The following is a 17558-nucleotide window of genomic DNA, read 5'->3' as shown; positions in this document are numbered from 1 at the left end:
TAAGAGTCTCTTATGGTTTGCCTCCCTCTCTGTTTTTATTTTAATTTTTATTTCCCTTCCCCTACATTCATCTGTTTTGCTTCTTAAATTCCACAAGTGAGAAAATCATATGGTATTTGTCTTTCTGATTGATTTATTTCATTTAGCATAATACACTAGTTCCATCCACACCATTGCAAATGGCAAGATTTCATTCTTTTTGATGGCTGAGTAATAGTTCATTGCGTGTGTGTGTGTGTGTGTGTGTGTGTGTGTGTGTTAGTGTATCAACAGTTGATGGCCATTTGGGCTCTTTCTATAATTTGGCTATTGTTGATAGTGTTTCTATAAACACTGGAGTGCATGTGACCCTTCAAATCAGTATTTTTGTATCCTTTGGATAAATACCTACTAGTGTAAGGTTTGAGGAACCTCCATTCTGTTTTCCATAATGGCTGCACAATAAGCCGACAGTTATAAAGATAGTTTCTATTGGATGATTTCCACAGTTTGGAGTTCAGACTTATCTCCAGTATTTTAGACTCCTAGCTAATTGACCCTTATTTCTCTACTTGGTTTGGAGAAGGACCACCTTATATGACTGACATATAATGAAATTTACTTGTGATTTTTTTCTATTGTACCACTAGTTTTTGAGGATTTTTCACAGTGTAAAATGACAGAATCATAGATTGCTGTGGTTTAGGCTGTGTATATAGTAAAAACTATGGGTTTTAGATGTTTGAGGGAAATTCCTATGGAAAAAAGAAAGACCTGTAGAAGAACCCACAACAAGGTTAATGGGCATGCCTCAGGGTTTTTGAGATTTCAGTGTGTACATTTCTGTTTAGCTTACACAAGTATAAAGCACTTTAAGTGAAAAAATATTTTCTGGAAATTTATAAGATGAAATTACATGGTATCTACTCTTTTATTGTCTGGCTTCTTTCACTCTGTGTAATTATTTTGAGAATCTTCCATGCTATAGCATGTATTCATAGTTCATGCATAGGCATCTCAAATTTAACGTGCCTGAGACCTGTTCCTGAACCACCCTCCCACACCTGCTGCTACCACAGTGTTTCCCAGGGCTATTGAAGGCAGCTCTACCCTTCCGCTTGACTCACCACAAACCCTTGGAATTACCTTTGATTATCTGTTTCTCCCACCTTATTGTCACTTGTTCCATCTACTTTCAAAAGCCTTCTTACCATCTTTGTTGGTACTGCCCTGATCAAATACCATCACCTCTCTCCTGGATTAGTTAACCATCTCCTGCCTGGTATTCCTGCTTCCACCCTTGCTTCCTCTGTCTTCAACCCAACAGCCATGGAAAATATAATAATAATAATAATAATAATAATAATAATAATAATAATAAATCAGATGATGTTACTCCTCTGCTCAAAAAGCTTCAATAGCTTCCTGTCTCATACCGAGCATAAATGCCCAAATCCTCACTCTGGCCTGTAAGGAGCTATCATCTGTCCTCTTGATGCCTCTCGGACCTCAAACCTACTATTTCCCACTTCCTTCATTTGCCCGTTCCTGACCCACCTTAGCCACTCAAAATGCCAGGCAAACTTCCCCCTCAGGGCCTTTGCATTTGCTCTTCTCTATCTAGAACATTCTCCCTCATTTATCTCCACGGTTCTCTCCCTCAACTCTTGCAGGTCTTTACTGAAATGTCACCTTGTAGAGGCCTTCCCTCATCACTTTCTTGAAAATTGTAACTCTGTATCACCAATACTTTTTTTGTTTTTAAGATTTTATTTTTAAGTACTCTCTACACCCAATGTGGGGCTTAGACTTACAACCCGGAGAGCAAAAGTTGCATGCTCCACCTGACTGAGCCAGCCAGGTGCCCCCATATTGCCAATACTTTTTATTCCCTTTCCCTGCTATTTTTATCCATGGCACTTATCACCATCTTACATCCCATATGTTTTCATGCATTTTACTTATTCTTAACATTTCTGTCTCTTGTCTCCTCCTATTAGGATATAAACTTCATGAGGGCAGGATTTTTTTTTTTCTTCTCACTGATGTATCTCTAAAACTTACAATGCCTGGCACATAGTTTGAACTCAGCAAATATTTGTTGATATAAAGTGAGGCATGAGAAAGAATATAAAGAGATTCTTGGGAAGTATTAACATTTAAAGGATCTTTGAATCATTCAAGTAAGAATTTAAGGATTATATTTCTATTAAATATACATTAAATACTATAAATACAGTACTTGCCTTCGGCATGATTTCCTTTGGGCTGGTTCAATTTCTTTTTACTTTTTAACTTTTATAAAATAGCTTCTTTGAAGCATTATCGACATAAATGTAAGTGTTGACATATGTATATATGCCTGCGACCATCACCGTAATCCAGATAATTCATGTATCCATTCAAAAGTTTTCTCATGATCTTTTATAATCCCCCCCAACCTGTTCTCACTCCTCTGTTTCTCCCTTCCCACCCAGTCCCTTGGCAAGTACTAATATGCTTTCTGTCACCATAGATTAGATTACATTTTCTTGAATTTTATAATTTGGAATCACACAGTATATACTCTTTTGCTGTCTGGCTTTCACTCAGCATAATTATTTGGAGATTCTTCCATGCCATAGCATACATAGTTCATAGTTCATTCCTTTGTTTGCTGAGTAATAATCTGTTGTATGGATATCCAACAGTTTGTTAACTCTTGATGGACAGTTGGGTTGTTTCCAAATAAAGCTGCCATGAACATTCGCAAAGTGCAATTTGTTTCTGAGATTTGGGGTTCAGGATAGCAGCTTCACTTTGCTGAGTGACAAATACGAAAATCAGATCAGCTCAAAGAAACTTCGTTGGAAGCAAATGTTAGGCATTAAGCAGTGAATGTGATTTGGCCAAGTCAGTCGCTGATGTGCTGCTGACAGCCTGCCTTGGTTTCTGCCTGCATTATGTTTCCTAAGTGAATCATGTCAGGAGTCTTAGACATATCAGAGGTGCAGTGCTGAACACAGAGGCTGATTTATGGATCCCTTGAAAGACAGACTCAGTCTCCCAATAGGAAGGACATGATATGACAGGATTACATTGCTAATGTTTCCTGGGTGCTAACCCCAGGGTCTGCCTGTTTCCCAGCCTTTGAAATTCAGGCCTCTTACACTTATAATTTTACAAAACATTTTTTTGGCCTCTGCCCTCAACCATGTATCTAGGCCAAATTTCTGTTTTCAAAGTTTTGCCAACCCACATTATCTGGGTTTTTTGTTGTTTGTTTGTTTTGTTTTTGTTTTTGTTTTCACACCAATTCAAGCTGCTGCAATTGAATCTGCTTTTGGATTTGGTCTGCCTGGTCTTCTCTTGGGAGGCATTAACACATGACTGACAAGTTAATAGAGGGCAAAATTTGATTGCAGAGGTTTGGCTGAAGAATATGGATTTTATTTTGGCTTGTTTACAAGTGCGCTATCAGCTGTAAGAATAAACTGTGAATATAGGTCAATTATTTTCTAAAGCCTTGTGTATTTCTCTGACTGTTTAACTGATGGTTTTCCCACTGCAGACATGCTCCTGGTGTCTGGAAATCCCTCTGACTTTCCCTTTTGCTCTCATGGAGTAGTTGCTATGGACAGCTGGGATGATGCTGAAGAATTGCTGGCCACAGATGTAAGGCTTGTTAGTTACCAAAGTCTGGTAATAACAATGAGAAATGAAAGCATTTCAGATCTTCCTTTTGAAGGGTCCAGGAGAAGTGACTTTCCTTCCTCTGGGGGTGGAGGGTGAAAGGAGCCCCGTTAGATCTGTGGCTGTTCAAAGTCTACTAACTGTAAAAGTGCACATTGGTCAGTATGGTAACTTTGGAACATGTGGCAACATGGGTAGATGTTTCAACTCAGTGACACCCACTGTTTTTATTTGGTATATCTTTATAGTCTTTGTTCTTTTTTTTTTTTTTTTTTTTCTATTTGGGGTTGCTACTATGTAGTTGGTTTGGGAAGATTTTTTTTTTAAATAAAAGATCATAATCACACTGTATATACTACTTGGTATACAGAGTTTGCTTTTTTGATTAATCTTATAAACATTTTCAGTGTTATTACGAACTCTTCATAAACATTTAAATGAATATTTAATATTTTATCATACATTTGTCCTGTACTGTGTTTAGCTATTCTCCTATCGTTAGACTCAAAGTTTTTTTGATTTGTTTTTTACTGTGGTAAATGTTTATAGGCAAATGTTTTTTCTGTATATTAGATTCACCTTATGCTAGATTCCCAAAAGTGAACTTACTAGGTAAGGATTATGAATTCTTTATAGTCTCTTGATACATATTCTAAATTAACTACTAGAAAGATTGTACCGATTTCTACCCTATTGGAGTGTGTGAGAACACACATCTTACCACGTGCAGTGGCTTCTTAAGATTTAGGTCTTCAGTGACATGGCTTTTTCTTTTCTGAAACACTTCCTTTTGCCAGTCTTTGAATAAAGTATGTCTGGGGGAAATGTATAGGAGCCTCCAAAATAAGCAACCCACCAGATATAGTGTTACTTTCTGCCATTACAATAGAAGACAAAACCATTTACCTTATATAGCAAGTTAATGATCAATGGCTAGAAGGGAGAAGAGAGGAGCAGGGCATCCAAGGAAAGTTCTAAAACTACTGGAAATTAAACAAGCCTTCCTAATTCTCTTTTAAAGGGATAAGCAGACTGCGGGTGACCAAGTGCCAACAGGCCTGATTTGCATTGCTTTGAACAGAGCTGTCACACCTCGGGCTGTGGCGATCTGTTTCATTCCCTTTGACAGCCTATGGAGTGTAGGGATGTGTGACACACAGCAGGGGTGAGGTGCTTACTGCAGCCATTAGGCAAATGAAGATATGGCCATCTGTTTCTCTTTTTACAGCGGGCCATGGACATCTTGGGCTTCCTTCCTGACGAGAAGTATGGATCTTACAAACTCATTGGAGCCATCCTGCACTTTGGAAACATGAAATTTAAACAGAAACCCAGAGAAGAGCAAGTGGAAGCAGATGGCACAGAAAGTAAGAATTGCTTTGAGGCCGTGGCATATATTCTGTTCAAATCCCTGAGCCCAGCCCTGCTCCCTTTTCCTTGCAGTTACCTTGCCTCTTAGATTTTGAAAACATTGAAACTGATCAGCAATCTCCCTCAATTGTTTCTCCTCAAAATTCTTCTCTTAACCATCATTCTGATGTATAATTCCAATATTTCAGAATGAGAAGCTTTCCTTAATCATTGACAATGCTAGTAAATTTGCTAAACTTGGGTACTATAGGATTAACTAGGAGAAAGCCCTTCTGTCAGCACATAGTCTGCTGAGAAAAACAGAGAAAGGAGGAAATTACCAGAAGATGTATTAAATGACATAATGGAGGTGTGAACAAAGATCTTTAGAATTCCCAAAGTAGAGTTTCCATTGGGTTGAGAGTACAATGGCTTCATTTCCCTTTGTTTTATATTCACATTAAAACATCTATATTCTTGGGGCACCTGGGTGGCTCAGTTGGTTAAGCGTCCCGTCTGACTTCAGCTCAGGTCATGATCTTGCGGTTCATGAGTTCGAGACCCACATCAGGTTCTGTGCTGATAGCTTGGAGCCTGGAGCCAGCTTCAGATTCGGATTTTCTCTCTCTGCCTCTCTCCCCCCACTCTCAAAAATAAATATTAAAAAAAAAAACTTTATAGTCTTGCCTGCTTACCAAAAAAAATTGAGGCATCCTCCTTATGAAAAGAAAGAAGCAGGGCATCTGGGTAGCTCAGTTACACGTCTAGCTCTTGATTTCAGTTCAGGTCGTGATCTCACAATCAGTGAGACTGAGCCCTGTGTGGGGCTCTGACCTGACTGCATGGAGCCTGCTTGGGATTCTCTCTCTCCCTCTCTTTCCCTCTCTCTCTCTCTGCCCTTCTCCCACTCATTCACATTCTCTCTCTCTCAAAATAAATGAATAAGCTTTTAAAAAAAAAAAGGGAAGGAAGCATAGTTATTATAATTATTTCATTTAATACTAAAATTCCTGGCTGCTAAAGCAAAAAAGAGAAAACCCATTCATTCAAATCTTTCAACAAGTAATTTCTTAAAATTTTTTGTTTTCAATTGTGCTAAAATATCCATAACATAAAATTTACCATTTTAACTGTTTTTAAGTATATAGTTCAGTGACGTTAAGCGTATTCACATTGTTGTACAACCATCACCACTCTTCATCTCCAGAACTTTTTTCATCATCTGAAACTGAAATTCTGTACCTATTAATAATTCCCTATTACCCCATTTTCTGAACCCCTGTCAACCATTAATCTATTTTCTGTCTCTATGAATTTGCCTACTCTAGGTATTTAGGTAAGTGAAATCATACAGTATTTGTCTTTCTATGTCTGGCTTATTTCACTTAGTATAATGTCTTCAAGATTCATGTTATAGTATATGTCAGAATTTCATTCCTTTTTAAGAAATGAATAATATTCCATTGTATATATATTTCACATTTTGTTTATCCATTTATCCACTTACAGACACTCAAGTTGTTTCTACCTTTCACTACTATGATTAATGCTACTGCGAACATTGGTGTTTAAATATCCATTCAAGTCCCTGATTTCAATTCTTAAAAAAAAAAAAAAAAAAAATTGTAATAGCTATCCTAATGGGTATAAAGTAGTATCTTCTTGTGGTTTTGATTTGCATTTCCTGATGATTAGGCATGTTGAGTATTTTGTCATGTGTTTATTGGCCATTTGGATATCTTCTCCAGAAAAATATTAATTCAAGTACTTTGCCCATTTTTGAATTGGGTTGTTTGTTTTTTAATTGTTTAATGAATAATTTTTGAGGCCAGTCTGTGCCAGGGGCTGTTTTGGTGCTCAGGATATACCTGTGCACATGAGATCATCCCTGTCCTGACTACCTAGTGTGGGAGATAGACCATTATACATAAGCAGACAAACACACATGAAGTCATAATGAAAACAATAAAGCAGAGTAGAAGAATAAAGCATAATCGGGATTTGAAGGTTCTTGTAGATAGTCAGAAAATCCCCTCAGGAAAGAGAACACTTGAGCACAGATGAGAATGAAGTGAAGGAATGTGACCTGATGCTTGTGTAAACATCTTATATTAACATATTAAAATGTGCTTTTATGACATCTTATTTTGTTGCTTTTTTTGTTGTTGTGTTTTTGTTTTTTGGTTTTGTTTTGTTTTTGCTTTTTACACTCTTTGAAACAGGTTTTTTGAAGAAGAATTGTTCTCATTATGAAAGCTAGGCATACTTATTTATCATAAAACACATACAAGAAAATGATGTACATAATATCCTCCAATCTCCCCAGTGGTTCCTTCTCAGAGTCTTTGCTGGACTGTCCTCATCTTTCCCACTTCTAAATGCTATAGAGATGCTGGGCTTGATCCTTGAATCTTTTCTGATTTCTTAGGTGGTCATCTCAAATTCAACCTGTGTAGAATTAAATTCTTCATCTCACCCCACCCCTGCTCTTCATTTCTCTTCATTTCTCAGTTTTTAGTAAATGTCAACTGGATTCTCTCAGTTGCCCTAACACTTAGCATCATCGTGAACTCCTTTGTCTCTGCCTTGCTGTATCTACCTTTAAATATGTATAAAACTCATAACTACTTACACACCATGACCATGTCTACTGTTAGCATCTAGCCCGAGGCATCATTTCTTACAAGATTGTTGAAATAGCTTCTTTATTGGTCTCCCTGTCTTCACTCTTGTCTCATGACTGATAGTTCTGCACAGAACAGCCAATGGTGACTCTTTCATAGTGTAAGTCCATTCATGCCCTCTCCTGGCTCTAGACTCACTAATAGCTCCCATGTTACTTAAAATAAGCCCCAAGTTCCCTTCATAGCCTCATCCTCTGTGATACCTCTAAATCTCTCTAATCCCACCTCCTACTGTGATACTGTGACTTTTTTTGATATTGTGATTTTTAATAAAAAATTATATTTTTTATTAACTTTTTATTAAACTCAAGTTTCTGGCACAGAGTTCTTAAAACTTTTGGAATTTTCTAAGTGATGAGAGCAATAAAGGTGCTTTTGTTATGTTAATGAGTCGACTTTTGGACTGTAACTAAGGATGGGAGCTGGTCACCATTGGAACTAACCAGGTGGTTAGAGAGATGGAACTTTCAGTCCCACCTCCAACAGGGGAGAGGAGAGAGGCTAAAGATTTAGTTCCATCACAATGACCAATGATTTAATTAGTCATGTCCGTGTAGTGAAGCCTCCATAAAAACCCAAAAGGACAGGTTTAGAGAGCTTCTGGGTTGGTGAACATATGGAGATTTGGGAAGACAGTGTGTGTTTAGGGCATGGAAGCTTTGCACTCTTTTTCTATACCTTGCCCTATGCCATCTATTCCATCTGGCTATTCCTGAGTGATTTGTTTTTATAATGAATTATTGATATAGTAAGTAATATATTTCCTTGAATTCTGTGAACCCCTAGCAAATTAATTGAACCTGAGGAGAGGGTCATTGGAACCACGGATCTACAGCCTGAGTCGGTAGCCCAAGAGACAACCTGGATTTGTCATTGTCATCTGAAGTGGAGGAGGGGGAGAATAGTCTCATGGAACTGAACCCATGCAATCTGATGCTATCTTCAGGTAGAATTGGGTTGAATTGTAGGGCACCCAGCATAGGACACCCAGCTGGTGTCACAGAATTGCTTGGTGTGGAATCATCACCACCTCCACTACCAACCTATGTCCCCGAAATAGGGTACAGAAACTTCATCTACCATTTCCCCTTCTGTCATTCCCTTCATTCAGCCCTACTGGTCTGTTGGCTCTTCTTAGAGCATAGGAGCTCCTTGTTTCAGGACTTTTTCACGACTTCTCCTTCCATCGGGAGCTCTTTTTTCCTAGGCATCCTCATGGCTTACTCCCTCATTTTATTAAGGTGTCTTCTTCAATGGTGACTTCCCTGACCACTCCCGCTGCCTCCTGATCACTCTCTTTCTCCTTAACCTGAATATTTTTCTTCATGTCATTCACACAGCTATTTTTTATTGACCAACAGGGACTTAATTTGGTGTGTTCAGTGCTGTGTTTCTGGGTTTTAAAAAAGTGCCTGGCACATGATTATTTGTTTAAAAAATCCTACTTACTCAGGGACAATCACTGCTAATGCCAGAGGACACATCTTTCCTGTGTTTTTATAGTTGAATATGCACAGAGAACTTTTTTAAACAAAATATATATGTTCATAGCTTTTCATGTTGTTTCATTCTAGAGTTTTTCACTAAATTATATGTGAACATCTTCCATATTTTCTGCAATAACTTTTTAGATGGTTATAAAGTGTCCCATGTATGGATAATTAGCTTAAATATTTCTTATTGAATAATTTATTTCCAGATTTTTACCATCATGAACAAAATTTTGGTGAACACCCTTACAAATTCAAAGATATATATAATTTTCTTAGAATAAACTTCTAAAAGTAAATTTTTCTCTCAAGCTGCCCTATGTTTTCCCATTTATATTCCTATTAGCAGCTTTGAGAGTAACTTTCTCACTGTGTTCACTAACATTAACAGTTCTTTCTCTTGCCAAATAGCCAAGTTTTGTTTTTTATTTAAATATTAATAAAGTTAATTTTTGTGTGTTCTGACGCATTTGCATCATTTCTTTTTCAGATTTTTATTTCCATCCTTAGCCCACTTTTAAATTGAGCACATTTTGGGGGTGTGTGGGTGGTTCCGTCAGTTGGGCATCCACCTCTTTTTTTTTTTTTTTAATGTTTATTTTTCTTTTTGACAGAGACAGAGACAGAGCATGAGCGGGGGAGGGGCAAAGAGAGAGGGAGATACAGAATCGGAAGCAGGCTCCAGGCTCTGAGCTGTCAGCACAGAGCCCAACGCGGGGCTCGAACTCACAGACTGTGAGATCATGACCTGAGCCGAAGTTGGACGCTCAACCGACTGAGCCACCCAGGCACCCCTACAACTCTTGATTTCAGCTCAGGTTGTGATCTCCCAATTTGTGACATGGAGCCCCATGTCAGGCTCTTCCCTGACAGCATGGAACCTGCTTGGGATGCTCTCTCTCTCTGTCTTTCTCTCTGTCTCTCTTTCTCTCTTCCCCTCCCCAGCTCATGCTCTCTCTCTCAACATAAAAAATAAACATTAAAAAAAACTGAACATTTTTGTTGGAAACAATCAACTTTCTCACTGATTTCTTAGGGCTCTTAATCTATTAAGCGTTGGTGATTTTTCCCCCCAATTAACCATAGAGGGAGGATTGAAGGAGCTGGACAGATGGACAAGAGGGTGGAAAGAGAGAAGGCACCTAAACTGAAGGGGGCATTCTTGCCTTTACGTCTTTCTTGAGTGCCAACCCCACATTCCTAACTTCCTATGGCATAATCACCTGGTATCCTAAACTGTGTGGCTAAAACTCATTGTATTCTCGTCTCCTCCCGCGAGACGAGATGTCTTTCTATTGACTTCTCTATTTGTATTCATGCTCTGCTCTTCTCTCCACTTCTCAGGTCAGAACCTCTTAGTCAAGTTTCTCAGTCTTTTTTTCCCTTTCTTATTACCAGTTTAGACCATCAGCACTTTGCATGTTGGCATCTTGCAGTGGGTTCACTTTCTTTCTACTCTTCCTGCTCTGGTCTGTCTTGCACACCTGCACAAAATTAATCATTGTGAAGCCTGACTCTATGCCATTGCTTTACTAAAAGTCCCTTTACTGTTTCTCCATTATTTAATGAATACCTTATAGTGAGTGGCATCAGATGTCTTCTGTGACCAGAAATCACCCGCTTTTCTGTTTATTGCTCACTCCCTGACTTTGTGGTCCAGTTTGACCAGGCATGCTCTGGCCTGCTGCAGTGCCTGTAAGTCATGCTGATCTGTCTCAGGTATTCTTGTTCACCTGTATTTGCCTATTATTATTAAAAAAATTTTTTTAATGTTTATTTATTTTTGAGAGAGAAACAGAGCACAGGTGAGTGAGAGGAAGACAGAGAGAGAAACACAAAATCCAAAGCAGGCTTCAGGCTGTCAGCACAGAGCCCAATGCAGGCCTTGAACTCATGAACGGTGAGATCATGACCTGAACCAAAGTTGGACACTTAACCAACTGAGCCACCCAGGTGCTCCTCCTGTATTTGCCTATTAAACCATTCTCATCTTTCAAGGCTCAGATCAAATACTATTTCTTTTTGAAATCTTCCTTGGTCAGACAGTCCTAAGGGATTCCTTCCTCTTTCAAACTTTCTAATAATCGATTTCTTTGTCTTTGATAAGAAGTTGTTTTACTGACTTGTTATTTTTTTCTGTTTTATTTACTTTCATGGATTATAAACTCCTTGATGCCCAAATTTTTTTGTCTTGTTTATCTCTCTTGCTACAGCATCTAGCACTTAGGCCTTGCACATAGTAAGTAATTAGTAAACTTTATTCAATAATAATAGCGAAATGTGAACAGCTCAGAAATCATATTAGAACCCTACTTGAAAGGCTAACAATTAAATGTCATTCTTCTAACCCCTCTTTACATCAGCCAGGATTGACAAAACTGGATTTTGTTCCTTTCTTTATATCTGGTTGTTTACATATGGGATTGAACTGGGATGAAATTGTAAAGTTGGAAAAGATTGCCTTTTGTTTTTCTCTACCCCCTTACTTGTTTTCAGGTAAAGCCAGACTTTGTTCTACCTTCTTGACTTCAAAACGTACTTACTAAACCTGGTTACCATTCTTAAGAGAATAGTTTTCCAATTTGGCTGCACATTGGACTCACCGGCGAGCTTTGAAATTTCTGAAGCTCAGCCCTCACCCAGACCAAAGAATACTAATCATGGGTATAAGTACAGGCATCATTGTCTTTTTTACAACTTACCAGGTGACCCCACTGTGCAGCCAAGTTTGAGGACCACTATAATATGGACTGTGTTCTCAAATCTTCATGTATGTCAGAAGCACCTGGGGAACATGATAAAAACAGGTCCAGACCCAACCACCTTCAGCAAGCTCAGTCCTTTGTACCTTTATGAGCTCTCCGGGGTATTTTGATTCATGCCAATGTGTGAGAACACCTGCTCTAGCTAAACATTGCCTCTCCCAGGTAAGACCAGACAGCCTAATTAAAAATCCCTGGGTTTATTCACAAGGTCCTGGGGCATGATGGTGGGAATTTCATAAAGCCTCTTTTCAGAACATATCAGTTTACATGATGAAAATGTGTTTACAGACCTTGCTTTGTTCATAATATCATTTCCTTACTGTCTGATGGATATTTATTCATAGATTTAAACTATTTTCATCTTGGTTGTGAAACTTTTAGTGCAAATGAAGTCACTTATTTTTTAGAGCAAGATGACAAGTACTGTTTTCTGTCTAAACAAAACAAAACACAACGAAAAACTGAAGAATGTGTAATATCCACCTGTAGGATAAATGCAAGGTATACCACTTCTCTGTCTGTAGACACTTGACTGTCTGTGGAGTGGGTGGCAAATAATTCTGTAATGTTGGATGCTATTTCTGTTAGAGCTTAAGGTGGGATACTGTACAGAGAATTTGAGTTTCCTTTGTTCATGGATAAAAATAGACTCAAAAGACTGTCCTTAACACTGGAAAAAGGAGGTATGAGTTTGAGACTATTATTACCTGTATTGTCCATCTGAATGCTTCCAAAGCTCAGAAAACTGAACTCCTTTTTTTTTTTTTTGAACAGATATTGTAGGAACTGTTCATTTTTCACATTGTCAGTTAGAATTCATTTCCACTCAGATTCATCAGGCACATTACATTTCTCTTTTTTAAAATATTTTTTAATTCTAGGTCATGTGCTCTTTAAAGTTTCTTCCAGTGCAAAAAGGCTATGATTCTGATCCATCGGATTCTCAACTTGAAATAATCATGCTTTTGTCTCCAAATATGGCACTCTTAGCAGGGATATCTCAGCATAGGATGAGCACGTCTGCTCTACTTTTGATTTCCCATTTATTTCCCCAAATAGGCTTTGCATTTTGAAAGGTTTCATAGCAACTGAGTACCTGGGCCATTATCTCTGACATAGAGTAGGTGTGTAGCCTGTAGAAATGTATGTATAATATATATTGATCTTAGTTAACAAGAAAATAAATATTTCAAGCTTTTTAATCCTTTGTGAAAGTTTCAAAAGCCCACAAAAGGAAATGGATATAGTTAATACAAGTGACATACAGTTCTCTAATTGTTCTTTGTTTTTACTTTACTCCCTATTTGTGGTTATTGCTCAGGAAATTTTTTTACTCCTTAGTGAAGTAATGAAAGACTGCATTTTCACCTCTTGTAAGACATTGTTTCATAAAGTGACTACATCAGAGATACTAGCATATCTCAGAATTCATATAAAAATGTAAGGTATAGCAGAGGGGTTAGATGAGCAAAATATTCCTTTGGCTTGACAACTAAAGAAATCTATAATTGGAGTGTGCTTATAACTTTTTGCCTGTGGCATTCTTTTGTATTGTCATTTTTTAACACATGATGTGATACATGTTTATTCTTTCTTCCCCACTTTCCTTAGAAAATGGAAGCACTGATTTAGAATAATGCCAATTGTGTGGGTTGTAAGTATATTTGTTGGGCAGCAGAGGGCACTATGGAGCAAACAGAGACGGTAGGAAAAGAAAGGTTTTGTTTTGTTTTTAATTTTTTTTAATGTTTATTTATTTTTGAGAGAGAGAGAGAGAGCGCGAGTGGGGGGAGGGACAGAGAGAGATGGAGACACAGAATCTGAAGCAGCCTCCAGGCTCTGATCTGTCAGCACAGCACATGGGGCTCAAACACATAAACAATAAGATCATGACCTGAGCCAAAGTCGGATGCTTAACCCACTGAGCCACCCAGGTGGCCCAAAAAGAAATGTTTTTGATAAAATGTCTTGAATTATCGAATTACATGCCCAAGTCCCTGTTTCATTGAAAGAACCTACACATGCATATGTAGATGGGCAAAATAGGCAAATAATAAAGATGAGATTTTTCCTGTGTGTCAAGTATTTTGTTTTAGAAGAGGGCCAGGATAAAGAAATAGATTTCTTTTTACAACTGAGGTGTAATTCACATACCATAAAATTCACTCATTTAAAGTATACAGCTCAGTGAGTTTTATCATACTCACAAGATTGTGTAATTATTACCACTATCTAATTCCAGAGCATTCAATTACTTCAAAGAGCCCTATTCTACACCTGAAACTAATCTTACACTGTGTGTTAACTAACTGGAATTTAAATAAAAATGTGAGGAAAAAAAACAGGAAAAGAATCCTGTACCCATTGGTACTTACTCCCTATTCCCTTCTCCCCCTAGTAACCACAGGGGCTACTTTCTGTTCTTTGGACTTGCCTGTTCTGGATGGTTCATATGATTGGAATCACACAATGCGTGGCCTTTTGTTTCTGGCTTCTTTCACTTAGCATAACGTTTTCAAGTTTGCCATATTGAAGCATACTTCAATACTTCATTCCTTTTTTATAGCAGAAAAAGTTTCCATTGTATTTATATACAGAATTTTGTTTATTCATTGGTTGATGGACATTTAGGTTTTTTCCACTTTTGACCATTATGAATAACATTGCTAGAAAGATTTGTGTGCAATTTTTGGTGTGAACATATGTCTTCACTTCTATTAGGTATATACCCACCAGTAGAATTTCTGGTTCCTAGATTAACTCTATTGAATTTTTCAGTAGCTCTCAAACTGTTTTCCATAGTGGCTCTACCATGTTACATTCCAACCAACAATGTATGAGGGTTCCAATCTCTCTACACCTTCACCAACTCTTGTTATTATCTGTCTTTTTGATTATAGCAAGGCTAGTGGGTGTGAGGTGGCATTTCATTGTGGTTTGATTTGCACTTCCAAGAAATAAAGTCTTCTAAACGTTTCAGATTCAAGCATTTTATTTCAAAACTATAGTCTACCTTGCTATACAGGTCTGAACATACCTTCCTTTTGTCCTCTGGGGAGTTTGTTTGGCTATAATTGAATGAATTGAAATAGTGTTTTCTCTTCCCTCTCCCCCCCCCCCTTCCTTCCTCCCACCTTCTTCTCTCCCCCTTTCCATCCAACCCTTCCTTCCTTTCTTCTGACCAGATGCTGACAAAGCTGCTTTCCTCATGGGCATTAACTCCTCTGAGTTGGTGAAGGGCTTGATCCATCCTAGAATCAAAGTTGGTAATGAATATGTTACTAGAGATCAAACTGTAGAACAGGTAAGGTGACATTTCCAGAGCATTATGACTCTATGATCTTGTAATAATTGTATACATATTGTACTTGTTATTTTTCAGCTTCTGATATTGTCTGCAACAAGAGCTTCTATAAAAAAGCAAGTAAGAGCTTCTGTGATGAGTATTCGGGATGTTTTCACTTGTGATGCATACCACAGTAAATGGTCTTGTGTTAAGAATCTTTCCAGATTCTTAATATACTGTTTGACAGTTTTCCTGTAGGTAACAAGTCTCTTGGTAGAAGTAGGCAAGCCCTTTACTTGTGATCAACGTCTTTCTTGTCCAGCTCGAGAAGCTTTCAAAGCCATTAATTTCCAATATGAACAAAACTGGTAAACTGGCACCCCTCACCTATTTGGAATATTGACTCTTTAGAGTAACAGACACATTAGTTGAGAAAGGGTTTTAAAATATAGGCTGAAGTTAGTACTTGAAGGAGGGGTGTTGAGAGCAGAAATGAGAGATGGAAGGTCATGTAGGTTTTGTTGTGCATCCAGGAGAATCTTTTAATGATAGAATAACAAGTACTCTCAGGACTGCTGATCCGGAGGCTTTGTCAGAATGCAGTAAGTGTTCCCAGGGCTGCCGGGTAATGAGACCATCTAAGTATGCTAGTGCATTTTAAAATAAAAATTTACATCTATAACGCCTGTTAGTCAATATGCAATACCATGCTGCAGTAACACATATGCACTGAAATCTCAGTGACAGCAAAATAAACATTTATTTCTGACACCAAGTCCAGTACAGATTGGATGGCCTTCTTCTGCATTGTAGTTAGGCCACCTGGAACACCTGGCCTCCAGAGTTGCCACGCAGGGGGGAAAGATGGTTTGTGGAGAGAGTGCACCCACCTTAACTGCTTGGGGCAGTGATCACACTTTCACTAATCGTCCCTTGGTGAAAATGAGTCAAATTATCCCCTTCGCTACAGGTATGGTAGCTTCCTGGAAAGAGAGAATGGTATGATCACACATAGTATGGATAAAGCACTCGCAGGCATTGATTCCTTCTCTTCTGGCAACAATACTCGGAGGTAAATAGAGGAATACTTAGGTTTTCCCGGTTGGAGAATCTGAGGCTTAGGAAACATAAGTAACACTGCAAAGGACACACAGATCATATCCAGGTGACATTTAGACTGTCTTACTTTACATACATTTTGAATCTGAAAATGAGATAGACAAATGTACAAATTTGTGATAGAAGACAGTTAATCTGATGACAATAAACTCTATCTTTGGTATATTAAAGCATCTGGTGTGACTATGTTATCTAAAACCTTTCCGCAATTTCCTTGCTTAGTTTACTCTATAAATCAATAATTCTAACTCTATCATAATACTATACTGAAACAATTACTCTCCATTTTTGTTCTCCCTCATCACTGGAGCTCCTTGAGGCCATGGACTGCGATGAATTCATTTTAGTACCCTTGGCCTCTAGCACAGTGCTCTCCAAGCAGTAGGTGCTCTATACACATTAAGATAAACTAAATATTGAGCTGAACTTGAACCACGATCAGCAGGACAAGTAGTTGAACTCTTTGTCATAGTGAAGTTAAGGGTGTTTGGCAGTTTCTTGCTTTTTAACACATTTACCACAACATGCATGCATGATGTGCTATGATTATAGAACAGAGACTCGCTCTGTATAAAACTAATGAGCCCAGAGGAGCACTGAAATCAAACCTTCTGCTCTTTAATACCGTGTTCTCAGGAACTGAGTTACCACCAGCCTTCACTATAATAGAACCAGTGAAGCAAGCTAATGTATTATTATCCAACATTAAAAGAAAAAAAAAAAACACTCCTCATCTTCCGTCCTCTCTCTGTTTCTCTTTCTCTTGCTCCTGGAGAGAGAGTAGGGAAAGCACCCTGTAAGGCTTTTCTTTTCTTAGGGATTTTACTGACTTTATAGAGACAATTGCCACTGCTAAGAATAGAGATGTATATGTTCTGTTGATGACAATTGCAAACGATGGCAAAAATTCTTGCAGTGTTAACACTTACAAAATTTGGTTCCAGCTCTGATGCTGACTAACTCTGGGACCTTGGTCAAATATCTTCACCTCTCTGAGCACCCAGAAAAGAGGCTGAATCCCTCTGTGTCTCAGGGGAGGGGTGACTGGCATCTGAATGGGATGGTCCTTCCCATTCAGACACATGGTAGGGGTTTTGCATTCCGGCTTCCAGGTGCTGAATGCCAGTAGCACAGTCATGATGGCAGCTGAAAACTGCCCTCTCAGGTTTCAAATGCGTTCTTTCTTCAGGGGCAGGTACCATCCCAAATTGAG

The 17558-nt window shown here is 38.3% G+C and overlaps 1 protein-coding gene across 1 annotated transcript in view; it reads left to right on the top strand.

Moving 5' to 3' along the window:
* Positions 1 to 17558, top strand: part of MYH15 (myosin heavy chain 15) — a 146389-nt gene that overhangs the window by 22652 nt on the left and 106179 nt on the right. Inside the window, exons 10-12 of the mRNA XM_053903316.1 lie at positions 3530 to 3633; positions 4880 to 5018; positions 15126 to 15244. Coding sequence (XP_053759291.1) covers positions 3530 to 3633; positions 4880 to 5018; positions 15126 to 15244 — 362 coding nt within the window. The remainder of the gene's footprint in view (positions 1 to 3529; positions 3634 to 4879; positions 5019 to 15125; positions 15245 to 17558) is intronic.

Source organism: Panthera pardus, unplaced genomic scaffold, assembly GCF_024362965.1.
Source record: "Panthera pardus isolate Hobbes unplaced genomic scaffold, ASM2436296v1 HiC_scaffold_16, whole genome shotgun sequence".
Classification (NCBI taxonomy): domain Eukaryota; kingdom Metazoa; phylum Chordata; class Mammalia; order Carnivora; family Felidae; genus Panthera; species Panthera pardus.
Note: the sequence above shows the minus strand (reverse complement) of the source record. Positions and strands in the feature narration are given on the sequence as shown.